This window comes from Chrysemys picta, chromosome 5 (assembly GCF_011386835.1).
Source record: "Chrysemys picta bellii isolate R12L10 chromosome 5, ASM1138683v2, whole genome shotgun sequence".
Lineage (NCBI taxonomy): Eukaryota > Metazoa > Chordata > Testudines > Emydidae > Chrysemys > Chrysemys picta.
The window spans coordinates 136415327-136434365 of record NC_088795.1 but is presented as its reverse complement, the minus strand read 5'-3'; the positions used below and the strand labels follow the sequence as shown (position 1 = coordinate 136434365).

At 46.4% G+C, this 19039-nt stretch overlaps 1 protein-coding gene across 2 annotated transcripts; it reads left to right on the top strand.

The window, feature by feature from the left end:
• Positions 1 to 733: 733 nt before the first annotated feature.
• Positions 734 to 18353, top strand: LOC101936987 (5-hydroxytryptamine receptor 7-like). 2 transcript variants are annotated; one of them, XM_005291483.4, is made up of 3 exons: positions 734 to 1197; positions 2189 to 2760; positions 16541 to 18353. In XM_005291483.4, exons 2-3 carry the CDS (start codon positions 2252 to 2254, stop codon positions 17310 to 17312), a joined length of 1281 nt encoding a protein of 426 aa, XP_005291540.1. In that variant the 5' UTR covers positions 734 to 1197; positions 2189 to 2251; the 3' UTR covers positions 17313 to 18353. The 2 variants fall into 2 exon arrangements, with proteins under 2 accessions (XP_005291540.1, XP_042711539.1); XM_042855605.2 differs by lacking the exon at positions 734 to 1197 and adding an exon at positions 1332 to 1469.
• Positions 18354 to 19039: the final 686 nt, after the last annotated feature.

The window sequence follows — 19039 nt, the reverse complement described above, 5'->3', positions numbered from 1 at the left end:
CAATCAGAGCTGCGTGAACTTATTTTCATGTACGTATATTGGCTTCTGCTTGATCTGCAGTCTCTTCCAAGTAGGGATGCTCTCCCACAGAACAGCTAATACTGTCGCACTGATCGTGAGTCTGCTCTTTCAGCGGAGCTGTGTTGGTGGGTTTGTTTTTTTTTAAAACCAAACCCTTCTGTGTCTTGCTTTGCCGGCCCAGGGATAATGCTCTGAGCCTCCGGCCTTGCTTCTGGTGAGATGTCTGCGAGCGACTTCACTTAACAGCCGTACGCTGTGCTCCCCGGGGCAGTTTTAATAAAAGCTTTTCCTTTAATAGTCAGAGAAGCTGCTATTCCTTATGTCCATTGCTTCCCTTACCTTGCTCCTCTCCGCAGCCCCTTCCAGCACCCTGCAGCCTCAGAGGTCAAGAAGGGGCTAAAAAGCATCCTTAGATACCATCATCTTCATGGCATGAGTGTGTCTCTCCCTAGCCTCAGCTAAACTCGCAGCAAACCCAGCGGATCAGGGATCTGCCTGTGTAAGCCTTTCTCTTGCTGCCCCCTCTCTTCAGATCCCCATTGCCCCAGCTCACCCGGGCCCTTGATGCCTGTCTCTTGCCGAGGCACCTGTGCTGGGTTTCAAAGCAAAGCACTTTCCTTGGCTTTGTAGCCGCTGTTTAAGGAGGGCTGAGGGGGAAAGGGAAGAGAGCCTCCCCCTCGGATCGCTGGGAAGGCACCGGCAAGAGGGGGGATTTTTTTTTTTTTTTGGCAAGATCCCCCTCCCTGTAAAATGTCTTCCCCTGCTGGGGTGTCCAAGAGGCGGCTGGTAGGGAAGGATGTGTGTGTGGGGGGGAGGAGTTTAAGCACCACCCCAGCCGGGAGTGGAAGAAGTGCTCCGATGGGCTGTGGCTGGAACTAAGGCAGGGGCGGTGAAATTGACACGTCCCCTCGGCTCACCAGCCGCAACTGGGGCAGGCTCTGGGGCGCCCGTGTCCCCGGCAGCAGCGGGCGGGCTGGAGAGCACGGGGAGGGGCGGCTGCTGTTAAGCGGCGCTCCAGGGTCCCTCGTCCTGCCCGTGGAGGGAGGCTGGGACCAGCCTCGCTGCTCAGCGAGGAGCCAGGGGGACCTGGCAGGCGGCTCCAGCGAGCGTCCGGCGGCCGTGGCTGGAAGATGTCCCTGGCAGGAGGGCGCAGCAGGCTCGTCTCCCTCTGCAGAGGTAACTCGCTGGGGGTTCAGCAGCTGGGCGCGGTTCTCTGCTGCCGCTCAGCTGTGGGGACGGGCGGGCAGAGCCTAGGGGGGAGCCAGGGGTCAGGAAGGGGGTGGGTGGGTTGCAAGCTTCACTTGGGGCCGGCACTCTCACGGGGGAAGGAGTTCTTCCTCCTGGACCCGGGACCGATCTCAGGGGCTGCTCGGCTAAAGCCAAGCCCCCAGGGTTGTGGTTAACCTGCCGGGATGATGGTTACTCTGTGGAAGACAGAGGGAAAGTCAGTAAGTGAGCAGCGATGCGCTGCAACTGATGCAAAGTGCTGTGTGTTTGTACAGAGCGCATAGGACTTTGTGTGTGTGTGTGTGTGTGTGTGTGTGTGTGTGTGTGTGTGTGTTAGTGCATAGTACTTTTCATATATTTGTATATATGGTTACAGGAGATGTTTTCTCTCTCTCTCTCTCTCTCTCACACACACACGCACACACACGCACACACACGCACACACACGCCAAACATTGCGTATTGGTTGCAGTGGCTTTTAGACACACATTCGAATGCCATAAACTGACCTCTGGAATAAGAGGTTGACAATTATGCAGCCTTTGCATAGTAAATGGTAAGGTTTCTATTTGTTGTTAATTTAGCATTAACAACGAGGAGTCCTTGTGGCACCTTAGAGACTAACAAATGCATTTGGGCATAAGCTTTCATGGGCTAAAACCCACTTTGTCCGATGCATGGTGTGGAAAATACAGTAGGAAGATATATATATATATATACAGAGTACATGAAAAGATGGGGGTTGCTTTTAACAATTTAGCGTTGTTAACTCACCCTCTTGCAGACTAGCTGGAGGATAACCTTTTCCAAAGCCCGGGATGACTTGGGCTCCCAAGTCCCATTGCAAGTCATTAATCAATACTAGTGAATGTTACAGATTTAAAGGCAAAGGAGAGATTTTTAAAAAAAATCACGTGGAATAAAATGCTGTGCTTTGTAGGTGTCACCCGTGAGAGCTGTGGGAGAAAATTTGGTTTGCTCCTCCTTGCCATGAGCCGAAAGAATGATGCTGAGGGTCATCCCCAATCAGTTGCTGGAGCAGCGTCCTCTCTTTGTGGAGAATACAGACCACGAGTATCCCACTCCGAAGTCACTCCCAGATCCATCCATGACTGAGGGACCCTCTTCTCCAGTTGAGCCAGACCTGCTGTCCTCCAACCTAACCAACTCTACAGACTGTGGAGAGGAGATCCTGCTCTATGGGGACACTGAGAAAATCGTGATTGGGACAGTGCTCTCCATCATCACCTTACTGACCATCGCTGGCAACGCCTTGGTCATCATCTCGGTGTGCATTGTCAAGAAGCTCCGGCAGCCCTCCAACTACCTGGTGATCTCCTTGGCAGCGGCCGATCTCTCCGTTGCCTTTGCAGTCATGCCCTTCGTGATCATTACGGATCTGGTGGGAGGGGAGTGGCTGTTTGGGAAGGTGTTTTGCAATGTGTTCATCGCCATGGATGTTATGTGCTGCACCGCTTCCATCATGACCTTGTGTGTCATCAGCGTGGACAGGTAAGGATGCCCTGGCACCCCTATATGTAGTCATGCCAGCAGTGCATAGCTGAAGGGCGCTCTGCAAGCGCTGAGAATCTGTCTCAAGGTGGGTAAGTGCTGCCATCTCCATCCCACAGCTGGGGAAACTGAGGCACGGAGAGGCTAAGTCACTTGCTCAAGAGGAGTCAGTGGGGAAAGAACCAAGGTCTCCTGCTGCCAGCCTCCTCCCAGGAAGCTCCCTAAAAGTGGGGGAGCCATTGGCACCCCAACCATGGCCCCCCCTCCTGTGCTGCCCCTTCTCCCCGAGCCTCCACCCTCGTGCTGCCCTTTCCCTGGGCCACACCCCCACACCACCTCTTCCCCCACGACCCCACCCCCGATCGCTCCTCTCTGCCCCCACGCCTGTCGCTTGCCCTTATGGCAAGTAAAAAGTGGGAGGGTATAGCCCTCCCACTTTTAAAAGTGATGGGGCCATGACCCCAGCCCCACCCCGTTCCGGCCCCCCTGCCTCCTCCTTTATCCAATGGACGAGTCATTTAACCTCTGTGCCCTAGTTTAACCAGGTGTGGAACACTGAAAAAAGCAGAAAGTTAATTGAAAATCTAGATGCTGCATTTGAGCTGAGTTTTTTTTCCCTCGGCAAATAAGCAACAACGTATATTCTAAAGGCCTTTTTGAATATTAGCTGGCCACTCATGCTAATTTACCATTGCACCTGACTAACCGGTTTTGCTCAGCATTTCTAACACAGCAAACTGCCCTTATATTAAAAACAAAATGACTAGAAAACCACTTTTATAAATTGAAATCTTCATTAGTCCCAGCTTTAGTGTGTAAGCGTTGGTCTTTTGTGTGTGAAAAAGCCAATTAATTAAAGGAAACGCATTAAAATACAGAAGCCCACACTGAAGAAGGAAAAAATCCATATCCGGGGTGTGAAAAAATAAAATGCAATAGTGGAATATATGAATTTTTGCTTTTCAAGGATTATCGACAAATATGGCTCTAAAACAGAGAGAGAGCAAATGAAACAGAATTGCCTTTAAACTACACCCACACTCTCTCTTTCATTAAATAAAGTGGACAGACTGGAATTTGAAAAATGTGTGTTTTAAAGCCACCGTTGCAAGGAGCAATCGAGATCAAGATGTGAAAGTGAAAAAGAACAGACCTCTTACTAAAATTAACTGCAATTGATTGCACCCATTAATTATGACCATCTGGGCCAAACTCACTGGTGGCGTAGGCAGGCACAAATCCAGAGCGAGCAATGAATGTGTGGAATTTGGCCTGCCCTCTTTCATCACTGATAGATGAGCAGACACAGGATTTCAGGGAAATGCAGATTAATCTGGCCAGAAAGCATTTAAACCCAGAAAATGCAACAAAATCCTGAGAGGGGCTGAGCGCCTGCAACAGTCATTGAGGAAGCAGTTGCTCAGGATTTGGGCGACGGTGATTATAGAGCAGATTGTGAGTTGCAGCTGAGCGCTCAGCACGGCTCGGGTGTAGAGGGAGAAAGGTGCTCGTCCTATCCGCAGTGTAAAATAGAGCAACCTCAGGACTACTCTAAATTACATTGGCTGCCAGTGGCCCTGAAGGGCCATTCCGGCCATTAGGTTCTCTTATGCACCAGCAATCCCCTAGTTATTGTCCCTTTCTCCGAACTACTCTCTGCATAGGTGGGGGGGAGAGTGGGAAGTCGGTATATGAGTTGCTGCAGCAGCTCTGCATCGCCTACGCACTGGGAACACGCTTTACCTCTGCCATGGATGACGCAAAGCTGTCGTAACGCAGGGCAGCACCAGGGCCTGTGAGCCATCCATTGAGAAACTCTTGATGCCAAAATCAGTTGGTAAAAACAACCCACCCACCCGTTTCCCTCCACTCCTGCGCCTCGCCCCCCCCCCCCTCCGACCCCCCCCCCCTCCGAATACATCCTCTCTTTCATCCTCTGCGAAAGTCAACAGCTGAGTCTCCTGGTATGGACTGAAATGAATCACTCCCCTAGCCTTGATTGCTCTTTCCCTCATGCGAGGTAGGGAGCTGGGTTTGGAACAAGAGAGGAGAAGACAAGAAATAACAGGGTGCTGATTTGGAGGCTGAGATACTGGGTGATGTTCTACAATGATTTGACCGCCGTGCTTTCGGGCAGTTCAGCTGGGTGAGGGAGTAAAGAGCCGTGACAATCACATGCTGCAGTTGAGCTAAGCTCTCTTGCCTCTCTCTCTCCCGAATGCTTAATCAGACCTACTGTACCGTGTAGCGAACCCATCTGGACCATTACGTTGCTGCCTGTTCACGATTATCCTCCCCACCCCGTCCCTGCTGATTTGTAAATCGCTTTGGATTTGGGAAATACGGAGTGAAGTGCAGGGGGCTAACGAACCAGGAAGCAATTCAAGGGGGGGAAAAACACACCAGGGATTTAAATTAATAAGTGGAATGAACTGCTCACCAGAGAATTGTATTCCTGTGAATAAGCCTCCCGTAGACGTGTATAACAGGTGTGGGTCTCACTGTCCATGTGCCAGTGGGGTTTGTAATGAGGTCTATTTCATTGTAGCCATGAAACACAATTGTAATACATCTATGAACACAGTAACCGCCACCCATGGGGTGTGTGTGTGTGTGTGTCAAATGCTCCTTCTCTCCTCTGACTGCCCCCATAACTGTTTGGTAACTCTGTCAGTTTCATCCTGAGCTCCTGCCCCTCCCCTGCATGCAGGAATCGGCTGGGAGAGGGAAGATGCTGGTTACTTTTCCAGGCTCGGCTGACGTGAGTCTCCAAAACGCAACGCTGCTCACCGCAGAGAGTGCAGATGTTCCTAAGTTGATTGTGCGTCTCCCTGGGCTCCCCCTTGGTGGTGCGGCTTGAATGTGCTTATAGGCTCTGCTAGGATCCTTTGGCTTGGCTCCTTCTAGATGCGGGGGGGGGAGATACGTGATGGTGGAGAATATGTGGTGGTGTTTCCCAAATGCCACCCGCTGGTGACACCAAAGGGAGATGTCGCTCACTGTATCTGGCTCAGAGAATTGTGGCCTGCCCCATCCATCTCTGTGAGGGGTTAACCGGGAAGTGTGGTGATGGCACTGTTAACTATTTCATCCCTCGTGTAAGAAAGGAGTGGGAAGGTCAGAGACTTGCACCGTTCTTATGTCATTGGGCTTCCGAATTAATTCCTTCTGAATAGGGCAGTTCACACCTCCCCGATCTATTGCTCCAGGCTCTCTGCAGACTCAGGTAGACCTTTCTGCATCGCTTAGCCTTGGAAATGGGAACCAAGTGTTTCTTTTCAACCACAACAGCTAGAGACTTCCTTTTTGTTTTAGATGACAAATAAATTAGCAACATCAGGGAGGTGCTGGTGTACGGTATCACTGAGCACCGCTGGATCTGACTTCTCTCTTGGAGTGCCTTTAGTTTAAAATAACTGTGCCCGGTGCTCACTCACATTCCATTGAAGGCTTGTACCCTAGCGGCTTGGTTTCCAGGCACTGCTCAATTAGGCTACTTTAGCTCCTGGGGAAATGGTCAGCAATTCCCCTGGCAGCCTCCTTCCTCTGTAGGTTGCCTTCTCTTTACAGATTATTTCATTAGCAATGAAAAGCAGTTGCCTTCGGTGATCACATTCCACTGGGACCCATCTGACTTCTCTCTTGTGTTCTGGCTTCTCCTGGAGCTCTCTTATTCACTAACTAGGTCTATGCTGCTTTCCATGATGGGGCATTGCATGTCTGTGAAGGGCCATGAACGGGCTATTTGGTTCAGATGCAACTCTCTATTTATATACAGAAATTCTTCTCCAGTTCCAGTCCTAAATGCTGCATTGCTGTGCACATTTAGTCAGCTGCCCCACTCCTCCAAAGAGGTGGCTGCATTTCACTGATACATATAAGCTAACAAAAATATGTAAAGGACTTTCAGATCCTTCAAGATGGAAGGTGCTATAAAAATATAGGGTGGTGGTATTGATTACTAATGTGCACTTTTTAAAAAAAAAGGCTCTTGGAAATTTCTGTCCTGAATTTTTTTTTAACAGAATATGGTTTTTTTCATCCAAATAGACTTTTCTGCAGGAAATGTCTATTTCCATGAAATTTTGGGAGTGGGTGAGGTCATTACAAAACCCAAGAACCTGCAAAACCATGCATCTGAAGAAGTGAGGTTTTTACCCACTAAAGCTTATGCCCAAATAAATTAGTCTTTAAGGTGCTACCTCCTTGTTGTGTTTGCAAATGTTTTGGTTGCTAAAAAAACTAAAAAGAGTTTTGGCTTTTGCGATCTTAGACAAAAACTGGGGGGAGGGAGCGGATTTGGTTTTTTAAAAAAAACTTTTCCCCTCCCCCCTAAAATTTTCATGGTGGGGAGGAAAAAAAAAACCCTATTTCCCAGCATGCTTTCCTTTTGGGGTGTCCAGCGATTCTCGTTGTGAAAAGAAAACCCCTGAGAGAGACAACATCTGAAACAGCTGCTTCCCGGGATTCCCTCTTACTTCTCCCCCCGCAATCACTCCTCTCAGAGTTCAGAGGTTTCCTCTCTCCAGGTGGGCCTCTGTAGTTATTAAATAAAGTCAGAACATCTGTAGCAAACTGAGTGGCAATCTGGCTATTTCCTAGTAATGGCTCAGAACAGCCTGGCTAATTTCAACATGTCTGCATCCCCCCAGAAATAGCAGCCTAATAATGTTAGGATGTTTTTTGTGGCTGTGATTCCCAGGACAGTACCTATCACTTTTGGCTATTTTGACTAAAAAGTCATGTTGTTTAGCACCCCAGCCAGCCCTGTGCTGAGCAAGCCTGGGAGGCAGGATGGTTTTGTGTTGAAAGAGCTAGCCTGGGGTTCAATTCACTATCCTGTATGACCTGGGCAAGTCACTTTAATCACTCAGTGAGTCAGTTTCCCCATCAGTAGGACAGAATTAACATCACTTCCCTATCAGGAGTGCTGTGAGGATAAAACATTAATGTCTATGAGGTGCTCAGATATGGTATGGTAATAGAGGTCATATAAGTACCTGCATAAAAGAAACTTTAGAAATTTGTTTCTCTGTATGTTCAGTCTCCAGGGGCATGACCTGGTCTTTTAAATAGCTTTAAATCCTCAGTTAAATATTAAGTGGCTGTAATATAAAGGATACTTAACCTTAACTCTGACCCAAACGTTTACAAATGCTTTCCACATATACACCACTAATACATATATATCTCAGACTATGGAATCAGTGATGCATATGTTGAAAGAATTCCAAAGTATGTTTTGTAGGGCAGACTCTAGTCTGTTCCTGAAATAGACACGGTGAATTTTTACAAAATAAGACTCTTAACGGAGCTCTGGTTTCAACTTTAGCTCCGGAGTTTGAGACCCAGCGCCCCCACAACATGCACTATTCATAGATACAAAAGGGCTTTTACTTTAAATACTCAATGGCTTTTCCTTTGGTAGCCTGCGCTGCTTGCTTCACATTGCTACATAAGCCTTTAGAATTATATCGACTTTTATTAAAGGAAAGAAATAGATTTTTTGGGGGGGGGAAGAGAAACAAATTACCCCTTTTATTGGCCAGCAACAATGTAAGCCAGACACTTGGGAATTTGGGACACTAAGGACTGAGTGCGAAATTCACTCCTGTGCAGAGACGCAGCCAAGGCATGTGTGATGAGTGCTATCCACCACTATGCACCCCTTTAAACGGTGCCTAGGCCTTGTTCTGACCCTCATTTCAAAGTGTTGAAATCCCCTGCAATGCATACAGACTCGTGGGCATATATGTAAAGGCATCAACGACAATCTCGAATATGTCTGGATTTTCCGCCGCATATATACATTATGTGTAGATTATAGGCTGAATGGGTAGTAACACCTCTAGGCCTTGTCTGCCCTTGTGGTGGCACGTAGGGTATGTGTAGCTACACCCGGTGGGGAAAGGCTCTGGCACTGGGACACTACATGGCTAAAAATAGCAGTGTAGAGGTGCTGCTTGGGCATGTAGAGAGGTGGGTAGGGAATGTACGTTCAGGCATGTTTATACTCTGCTCACCTAAGCAGTGCCTCGCTGTCTACAATGCTATGGAGGGATAGCTCAGTGGTTTGAGCATTGACCTTCTAAACCCAAGGTTGTGAGTTCAATCCTTGAGAGGGCCATTTAGGGATCTGGGGCAAAAATCTGTCTGGGGCTTGGTCCTGCTTTGAGCAGGGGGTTGGACTACATGACCTCCTGAGGTCCCTTCCAACCCTGATATTCTATTTAGACCTGTGCTAGCTGGACAGCCATGGCTTGCACACCACTGTAAGTGTAGACCTATCTAAAGTTAAGGTTACCTGGGGCTTGAGGGATAGACAAAGGGGAAACTAAGGCACGGTGGGGAAGTGCTTTGCTCAAGGTCACCTAGCAGGCTAATGGTAGAGCTGGGACTAAACCCCAGTCTTTTGACTCCCAGTTCAGCATACTGGCTACTAGACCAGTGGTTCTCAAACTTTTTTTTTCCGCGGACCACTTGAAAATTGCTGAGGGTCTCGGCGGACCACTTAATGATCTTTCCAAATGTTGTTTGTACCATTAGCTAACTATTGTAAAGCATTTTGGATAAAAGCATTATATCGAAAAAGCCTTAATAATAAACGTTTTTGTTCTACAAATAAAAGCCCACAACTCATATTTTCATATCAGTAGTTTTACCTTTCTAATGCAATGGATGTGCCCTCTCCCCACTGCCGTGGCAGCCCCCGAGCTGGGACTGGGACGGAGGGGGGTCTCCCCCCACCCGTCACAGCAGCCACAGAGCTGAGGCCGGGAAGGAGGGCCGTCTCTCCCCGGCAGCGACAGCCCTGAAGCCAGGGCTGTCCTTACCCATACGCAAAGTATGCAGCTATGAAGGGCACCAGTAAATTTGGTGCCCTAAGTTGTACTTTATTTATAGGCATTTAAGTGCGTGTGAGAGAGAGAAGGAATAAGTGATGCTGGGGGGAAACAGGACAGGCAACAAAGGCTTCTGTTTTGCCTGAAGATACTGATTATTGCACCCTATTGTTATGCAGATTGCTATCGACCTGACTAATGCAGTCTAAACAGTAAGGAGAAAGCAATCCTCTCAGGAGAAGCCTGCTGCTTAGACAATACCTGAGAGACTGGTGTAGATGGATTCATAGACCCAAAGGCCAGAAGGGACTATTGTGATTATCTGGCCAGACCTGTATAACACAAGCCATAGATCTTACCCAAAATAATTCCTAGAGCAGAGAGATTAAAAAAACACCCTATCTTGATTTTAAAAATTGTCAGGGATGGAGACTCCACCACAAGTGCAGTAAATTATTCCAGTGGTTAATTACTCTCACTGTTAAAAATTTACACCTTATTTCTGGTCTGAACATGTCTAGCTTCATAGAATCATAGAATCATAGAATATCAGAGTTGGAAGGGACCTCAAGAGGTCATCTAGTCCAACCCCCCGCTCAAAGCAGGACCAATTCCCAGCTAAATCATCCCAGCCAGGGCTTTGTCAAGCCGGGCCTTAAAGACCTCCAAGGAGCTATTTTTAGGCATGTAGTGTCCCAGTGCCAGAGCCTTTCCCCACCGGGTGTAGCTACACATACCCTACGTGCCACCACAAGGGCAGACAAGGCCTAGCTTCAACTGCCAGCCATTAGATCATGTTATGCCTTTCTTGGCTAGATTTAAGAGATCTTTATTAAATATTTGTTCCCCACATAGGTGCTTCTAGACTGTAATCAAGTCACTCCTTAACCTTCTCTTTGTTAAGCTAAATAGATTGAGCTTCTTGAGTCTATGACTTTAAGGCATGTTTTCTAAACCTTTAATCATTCTTATGGCTCTTCTCTGAACCCTCTCTGATGTATCAACATCCTTTTTCAATTGTGGACAGTACAACTGGAGAGAGTATTCCAGGAGCGGTCACCAAATAAAGAGGCAAAAGAACCTCTCTACTCCTATTCAAGATTCCCCTGTTTATGCACCCAAGGGTTTCATTCGCCTTTCTGACCACAGCGTTGCACTGGGGTCTCATGTTCAGCTGATAACCCACCATGACCTTCCAAATCTCTTTCAAAGTCACTGTTTCCCAAGATAGAGTCCCTTGTCCTGTGAGTATGGCCTATATTTTTGTTCCTAGATGTATACGTTTACATTTAGCCATATCATAACACTTATTGATGCTCTACATTAGTGATCTGTCCTCTTCATTATTTACCAATCCCCAATTTTTGTGCCATCTGGAAACTTTATCAGTGATTATTTAGTTTTCTTACAGGTCACTTATCAAAATGTTAAATAGCATAAGAGTAAAAACCGATCCCTGTGGGACCCTGCTAGAAACATATCTACTTGATGGTTCCCCATTTAAAATTACATTTTGAGATCTATCAGTTAGCCAGTTTTTAATACATTTAATATGTGTCATATTAATTTTATATTTTTCTAGTTTTTTAATCAAAATGTCATGTGGTATCAAGTCAAATGCTTTAAATACATAACACCAACACTATTACCTTTATCAACCCAATTTGTAATCTCATCATAGAATCATAGAATATCAGGGTTGGAAGGGACCTCAAGAGGTCATCTAGTCAGACTCCCTGCTCAAAGCAGGACCAATTCCCAGCTAAATCATCCCAGCCAGGGCTTTGTCAAGCCTGATCTTAAAAATCTCTAAGGAAAGAGATTCCACTACCTCCCTAGGTAACCCATTCCAGTGCTTCACCACCTTCCTAGTGAAAAAGGTTTTTCCTAATATCCAACCTAAACCTCCCCCACTGCAACTTGAGACCATTGCTCCTTGTAATATCATGATAGGTTGACAGGAGCTATTGATATTATGTTAGTTTGACAGGAGCTACTGTCCATAAACTCATGTTTATTGGCCTCAATTAAATTACTCTCCTTTAATTCTTTATTACTCAAGTCCCATAACAGCTGCTCCATTATCTTGCCTGGGATCAATGTCAGACGGACAGGCCTTTAATTACCCGAGTCACCCCATTTACCCTTTTAAAATATTGGCACAACATTAGCTAGCTTTCAAGTCTTCTGCAACTTTCTCACTGTTCCAAGACTTAATGAAAATCTATATTAATGAGCCAGCAAGCTCCTCGGCCAGCTCTTTTAGAACTCTTGGATGTAAGTTATCCAGTCCTGCTGGTTTGAAAATGTCTAGCTTTAGTAGCTTCTATTTAACGTCTTCCTGAGATACTAGTGAAAAGGAAAGAGTTTATCATCATCATATGATGACACTACATCATATTTCTTCCCCTTCCTCTCCCTGAAGTTGGCTTTGTTCCTTTCCTCCAGTGAAGGGTCACGGGGAGAAGTCTTTGAATATGGCTCACCCACTCTCCAGCCAAGACGGCTCTTTGTCATTGCATTATGTCATGCGCAGGCTGAGGGAATTATAGGCTGTGGTGCCATCAGCACCCTAATAGCACTGAGCTCTGTATCACTCTTCAGTCAGAGACAAAGAGCGCTGCTCTCCCAGAGCCTCGCCGGAACTGTGTCTATACTTAAACCATGGTAGTACTGCAGCTGCACTGCTGTATCAAATCCATATAGCCACTCACTACCATGAGGTGTTCTCCCATCGCTGTCGTTAGTCCACCTCTGCGAGAGGTGGTAGCTGTCTACACTGAGGGTTAACTGCATCGCTCAGGGGGGTGGATTTTTCACACCCCTGAGTGATGTAGCTGGGTCAACTTAACTTTTTAGAATGGACCTGGCCTGGGAGAGGGGAATGGAGGAGAGCAAACGGGTTGAATCTCAGCACAGACCAGGTGGAGGTGAAGCCAGTGGTTACAATGCTACTTCTGTTGACGTTGGGTTGTGCTCACCGGTTCTCAGTGAGTCTCTTGCTAGATCTCCCAGATTCTCAGGTAGCAGTGGTGGGCATCTGCATTTTGCTAGGTGGTTGTGACTACTGCTGGCTGGAAAAATAATACCATTATCAAGAAAAAATTCCAAAGAAATTAACACTTTCATTTTGGGTTGAAACATTTTCTTTGTGGACTTTTGGGTTTATTTAAAAGGTTTTCTTGGGAGGGGTTGTTTTTTCCCCATGTTCTACCACTCTCTCCCCCTCCCCTTTTTTTTTTTTATTTCTGTGCTGCGCTGGAAAAAGAAGAAATGTGAAACCCCACAAACTTTATGAACAACAACAACAATTATTTAAAATGTTACAGTCAAATCCCCCTAAAATTTCACCCAATGTGAAAATTCTTTGCAGACCTTTTCCTTTTGGTGGGGAAAAAAACATTGTTCATCAAAAGATCTTTTCAGTGAAATTTTTTTGTCCTGCTCTAGTGATGCCTTTTCCCCTCGGGCGGAGAGTTTGCCATGATTGACAAAAGGAGCGCCATCTATTTAGTGTATCAAAGAGAAGGTTAAGAGGTGACCTCATCTCGGGCTATGAATATGTACACAGCGAAGAGACGTCTGACAGCAGATAGCTCTTTAATCTAACAGAAAAGGGTTTAATAAGAGCCAGTGGCTGGAAGCTGAAGTTAGACAAATACAGACTAGAAATAAGAGTCACATTTTTAACAGTGATGGGCAATTATCTGCTGGAACCACATACCTAGGGATGTGGTGGGTTCTCCATCACGTGACGTCTTTAAGGCGAAACTGGATGTCTTTCTAAAAAATCTGCTTTAGCTCCAACAGAAGTTATTGGGTGAGGCCAGTGGCCTGTGTTATGCAAGAGGATCAGCCTAGATGATAATTATGGTCCTTTCAGCCCTTAAAACCTATGAATTCATCGATTACCCAGGCCGTTGGGAGCTCCCAGTTGGAATTTCTAGAATATGACTCATGGGGAAACAACGTGGAAGCTCCCTATCGCATAGAACAGAGTTGCCTGATTAGTCAGCAAGCATTGGCTTGCTCGATGCATATGGCACCAGTCCTCTGTGGGGTGCTCTTGCTTCAATTGTGTTTCTGGGCACAATTTAAGATGTTGACATAGAATCCCTACAAGTTTTGGTTCCTTAGAGAAGGCAGGCTACGTTGAGAGGTGAGTGGTTAGGTGGTAGATAGCAACAGAGGGTCCTGTGGCACCTTTGAGACTAACAGAAGTACTGGGAGCATAAGCTTTCGTGGGTAAGAACCTCACTTCTTCAGATGCAAGACGAAGAAGTGAGGTTCTTACCCACGAAAGCTTATGCTCCCAATACTTCTGTTAGTCTCAAAGGTGCCACAGGACCCTCTGTTGCTTTTTACAGATTCAGACTAACACGGCTACCCCTCTGATAGGTGGTAGATGTTTCACATAGGTATGTGGGAGCAGGGTCTAAAAGGTGGTGTAAAATAAAGGGCTTGTCTACACTACCAGCCGGGTCGACGGGCAGCGATCGATCCAGCAGGGGTTGATTTATCGTGTCTAGTATAGACGTGATAAATCGACCGCCGATCGCTCTAGCGTCGACTGCGGTACTCCACCTCAATGAGAAGCGCAAGGGGAATAGATGGGAGAGCGTCTCCCGTCGACACACCAGAGTGAAGACACCGTGGTAAGTAGATCTAAGTACGTCTACTTCGGCTACGTTATTCACATAGCTGAAGTTGCATAACTTAGATCGATCCACTCCCCCACCATAGCGTAGACCAGCCCAAAGGTAGGAAAGGCTATTTAACCCTGCACTTTCTTCCACCATCCTATTAGTAGCATTTTCTGCCCCACCTCATTCTTTCAATCCCTTGGCATATAAATTTCATCAGTTTAGACTCTGTTACAATCACTTGCCAGATGTGGGCCTGCCCCCCTGTGACGGGTTGGATCACAGAAGACCCTTTGGGATCTGCCACCTGATGTGCCTAGACTACCTCTGAGTCTGTTTTCCCTGCCAGCTTGGGACTTCAGTACCCTGTCTTGTTTGAGCCAGACACACTTGCCTGCTGCAAACACAGATCCAAGTCTGAACCACGTCCCCCACAAGCTGCAGGCTTAACTGAAAACAGCTTAAGAAGTGCTCCTGTCTCCAGCACTCAGATACCCAGCTCCCAATAGGGTCCAAACCCCAAATAAATCAGTTTTATCCTGTATAAAGCGTATACAGGGTAAACTCATAAATTGTTCATCCTCTATAACACTGAGAGAGAGATATGCACAGCTGTTTCCCCCCCCCCCAGGTATTAATACATACTGTGGGTTAATTAATAAGTAAAAAGTGATTTTATTAAATACAAAAGGTAGGATTTATGTAATTCCAAGTAATAACGGACAGAACAAAGTGAATTACCAAGCAAAATAAAATAAAACACACAAGTCTAAGCCTAATACAATAAAAAACTAAATGCAGGTAAATCTCGCCCTCAGAGATGTTCCAATAAGCTTCTTTGACAGACTTGCCTCCTTCTAGTCCGGGTCCAGCAGTCACTCACACCCCTGTAGTTACTGTCCTTTGTTCCAGTTTCTTTCAGGCATCCTTTGGGGGTGGAGAGGCTATCTCTTGAGCCAGCTGAAGACAAAATGGAGAGGTTCCCAGAGGCTTAAATAGACTTTTTTTCTTGTGGGTGGAAACCCCTTCTCCTCTCCTATGCAGAATCCAGCTCCAAGATGGAGTTTTGGAGTCACATGGGCAAGTCACATGTCCATACATGACTCAGAACTTTACCGGCCGATGCCACATTCCCCGGAAAGCTCAGATGTGGATTAGCGTCTCTCAAAGTTCATTGTTAGCTTAAGTGTTTCTTGATTGGGAACTTACTGAGAATAGTCTTTTCTCAAGAAGCTGACTATCTGCTTCACTGAGGCTACTTAAAATCAAACAAGTATATAGCCAATATTCATAACTTTGAATACAAAAATGATACATGCATACAAATAGGATGAATATATCCAGTAGATCATAACCTTTGCAGAGATACGTTACATGGCATATCTAGCATAAAACATATTACAGTCATGTCATATTCACACTCATAAGCATATTTCTATATAGCATTATGGGGTGCAACATCACCCCCCCCCCCCGTACTGTGTTGAGAGTTGAGGACAGCTGGGGCGCTTCTGCCAATAGTCTGTAGATTTGACTCTGGAGATCTCTTCCCCTGTGGGTTAGGCAAAGCCTGAGGGCTGAATTCTGCTCTACGTGACACATGGGTGCAATGCCATTGACTTCACTTGGGATTATTCCTGATTTACACTGGTGTAATGGAGAGCAGAATTTGGCCCTGAGTCTGATGACTTTCTAGTCATTTTTTAATTGGGTTTTTGCCTGCTGGGGTGATTAGATGGTCGGAATTGTTGTGACTAGAGTTGGTTGAAAATTTTCCATGAAAAAATGTTCAGTGGAAAAATGGGTTTTTGATTACATGACATTTTTTACAAAGTAAGACTTGATTTCCAGCTGAGTCAGAAATTGAACTACAGTTTCCATGATGCACCTTGTCAACGGGATTCCTATGTACATCATGGTGGCTCTGTAAGAGGGAATACTCTGGTGAATGATGGGGAGTGTAGTCCCACTAGGGAGGAGAAGTGAGAGCATGAGGCACCCAGACTACCACTCCCATGAGGTATTGCACTGACATTTTGGGATTTGAGCTGAAATATTTTGATTTGATTTTTTTTTTTACCACAAAGCTGGAATTTTGCATGGAAAATCTCAACAAACATGAAATAATTTTCCTTTTGGGGCAAAATATACCATGGGGAGCAAAAAAACATTTTCCAACCAATTCTCGTTATGACTGAGGTGACACTTACAGTAGCATTTCTGTATACGTTTGACAACCTTCACCTTCCTGTGAACCGAAAAGCAAACCTGACCAGCTTTGAAACTGTTTTGCAGGTACTTGGGGATCACACGGCCGCTGACATACCCCGTGAGACAAAACGGGAAACTAATGGCCAAGATGGTGTTCATAGTTTGGCTTCTTTCTGCCTCCATAACTCTTCCTCCGCTGTTTGGCTGGGCCAAGAACGTCAACGTTGAAAGGGTCTGCCTCATCAGCCAGGACTTCGGGTACACCGTCTACTCCACTGGGGTCGCCTTCTACATCCCCATGACAGTCATGCTTGTCATGTACAGCCGGATCTACAAAGCCGCCAAGGTCAGTGCAGAGAAACACCGGTTCATGAACTTCCCCAGACACCAGGAGCAGGAGGGGGTGTACTGCATGGACGTCAGCGTCCGAGGCCATCACAGCTCCAAACGCAGCAAGGCAGTGGAGGAGTGCGCCACCTTATCCAAACTGCTCAGGCAAGATCGAAAGAACATTTCCATCTTCAAAAGGGAGCAGAAAGCAGCCAGGACCCTCGGCATTATCGTGGGGGCCTTTACCTTTTGCTGGTTTCCCTTCTTCCTGATGTCCACGGCCCGGCCTTTCATTTGTGGCATCCAGTGCAGCTGCATGCCTCTGCGGCTGGAGAGGACCCTGCTGTGGCTGGGTTACACCAACTCCCTTATCAACCCCTTGATCTATGCTTTCTTCAACCGCGATCTAAGGACTACTTTTTGGAACCTTCTGCGGTGCAGGTACAGGAACATCAACAGGAGGCTGTCGGCCGCCAGCATGCACGAGGCCTTGAAAGTCACAGAGAGACATGAGGGCATCTTGTAAATCTCCAAGAAGGTCACGTTCCTTAGCCTAATGCAAGCGCTGCGTGCCTAATTAAAGAACTCCTGCCCATCCATCTAGCCTATTGCAGGGTTCCCTTTTCGATTGCCTGTCAGGCATGGCAAATATGTGCGTTTTTGTTCCTCTGCCAGAGTTAACCATCGCCAAAATTGCACAAGTGCTTGTCACCCGAGAGGTGGTCAAGTTTTGAGTAGCTGAGGGCCACACGTACAGTAGAAGAGATCATAGCCCTTCCTTTTCCCTCTTTGATAGGGAGACGCAGCCCATGCGACAGCAGTTCACGCCAGTGTGTGGTGCATGAGAAGGCAGGTCAGGATCTCCTGGGTTCTCTTCCAAGTTCTGCCACTGACTGGCTGTGTGACCTTGGGCCAGTCATTTATGGCTCCGTGCCTCCGTTTCCCAATCTGTAAAAACAAGAATACTACTCACCTTCGTAAAAGGCTTTGAGATCTGTGGAGGGGGAAAGCACTATGTGCTATTCTTGGATCATCTCATAGGCTGCATTTCCATAGCAAACAGGAGAGCAGCTCCGGGCTGCGTTATAGATGTCAATGGAACACATTGTAAGCCCTACACTTTGCATCCCTGCTTACAAACTGTTGCAACTGACTTGGTTCCATTGTACACTCTCAAGCCAGTTCTAAGTTTGCATGGCAGGGAACGATACCAATGACCCTCTTTCCGCAAGCCCTTGCATTATAGTACCTGAACCTGGCATGCTTAAAAATAACAATGCAAAACCTTGTTTAACAGCCTATTTATATCAGAGAAGTGAGGAGTGAGTAAAGCCTTCTGTATTTACTGGGATATATTATATAGTTCATTCACAGCCAAGTGATGTGTTTTCCTAATTTTGTGGCTAATTGATTAATCAAGGCAGTACATAGAAGCACGCTTTGGTCGACAAGAGACAAAAATGTATCATTTCACTGACTGCTATACAGTGCTGCACTAGAATGTACAGCAAACATGAAAAATATCATTCTGAACAATGTGTCATTCTTTTAAAAAGTTTCTTTATTCCAATCTAGATTTTTTTTTACGTATTAAGACTTTTGATGCATTTTTTCCACCCTTTGACGTAGCTCTGTTTGGCCCTGATCCCAAACCTACTGAAGTTGATAGAAAGAACGTCCACTGATTTCCGTGGCCTTTGGATCAGGTCCCCTTGTGAATTTGAAATTATTCCTGTCAAGGCTGAAGAAGAGATTGTACTAACACATGGGGGTCATGGGCTCTTCTTTCATAGGGATTGCCTTTAAGCCCTATGAAAAGGAGAGGGGCTGATGTATGACATAAAGGAGCTCCTATTACTTCGAGAGAGAGAGAGAGAGTTCCCGTAAGTCAAGATGAGTTTCCTTTAGGCTCATTGCCACCCTAGCCGTTAAGTTGATGGAAATATAGTCAATGAACCTGATGGATCGTTGTAGCACATGATCTGCTCTGAACACGACGAGCATTCACAGCTGGGCTTAGAAGGATCTTTCAGAAAGAACCCAGAAAATATATTAAATGATATCCTGGCCCGATTGAAATCAATGGGAGTTTTTCACTGACCGGGGGTGGGGGGTGGGAGGGAAGGGGGAGGAGCTGTGTGTGTGTGTGTGTGTGTGTGTGTGTGTGTGTGTGTGTGTGTGTGTGAGAGAGAGAGAGAGAGAGAGTAGTTCTCCCCCACCCCACCCCAATACCAGGTCAAATTACCAGCCCCA

Bases quoted from the DNA above. Each gene is read 5' to 3' on its own strand.
- LOC101936987 (XM_005291483.4), top strand. From the start codon at position 2,252: ATGATGCTGAGGGTCATCCCCAATCAGTTGCTGGAGCAGCGTCCTCTC. The intron at 2,761-16,540 runs GTAAGGATGCCC...ACTGTTTTGCAG, and splicing joins TGTGTCATCAGCGTGGACAG to GTACTTGGGGATCACACGGC.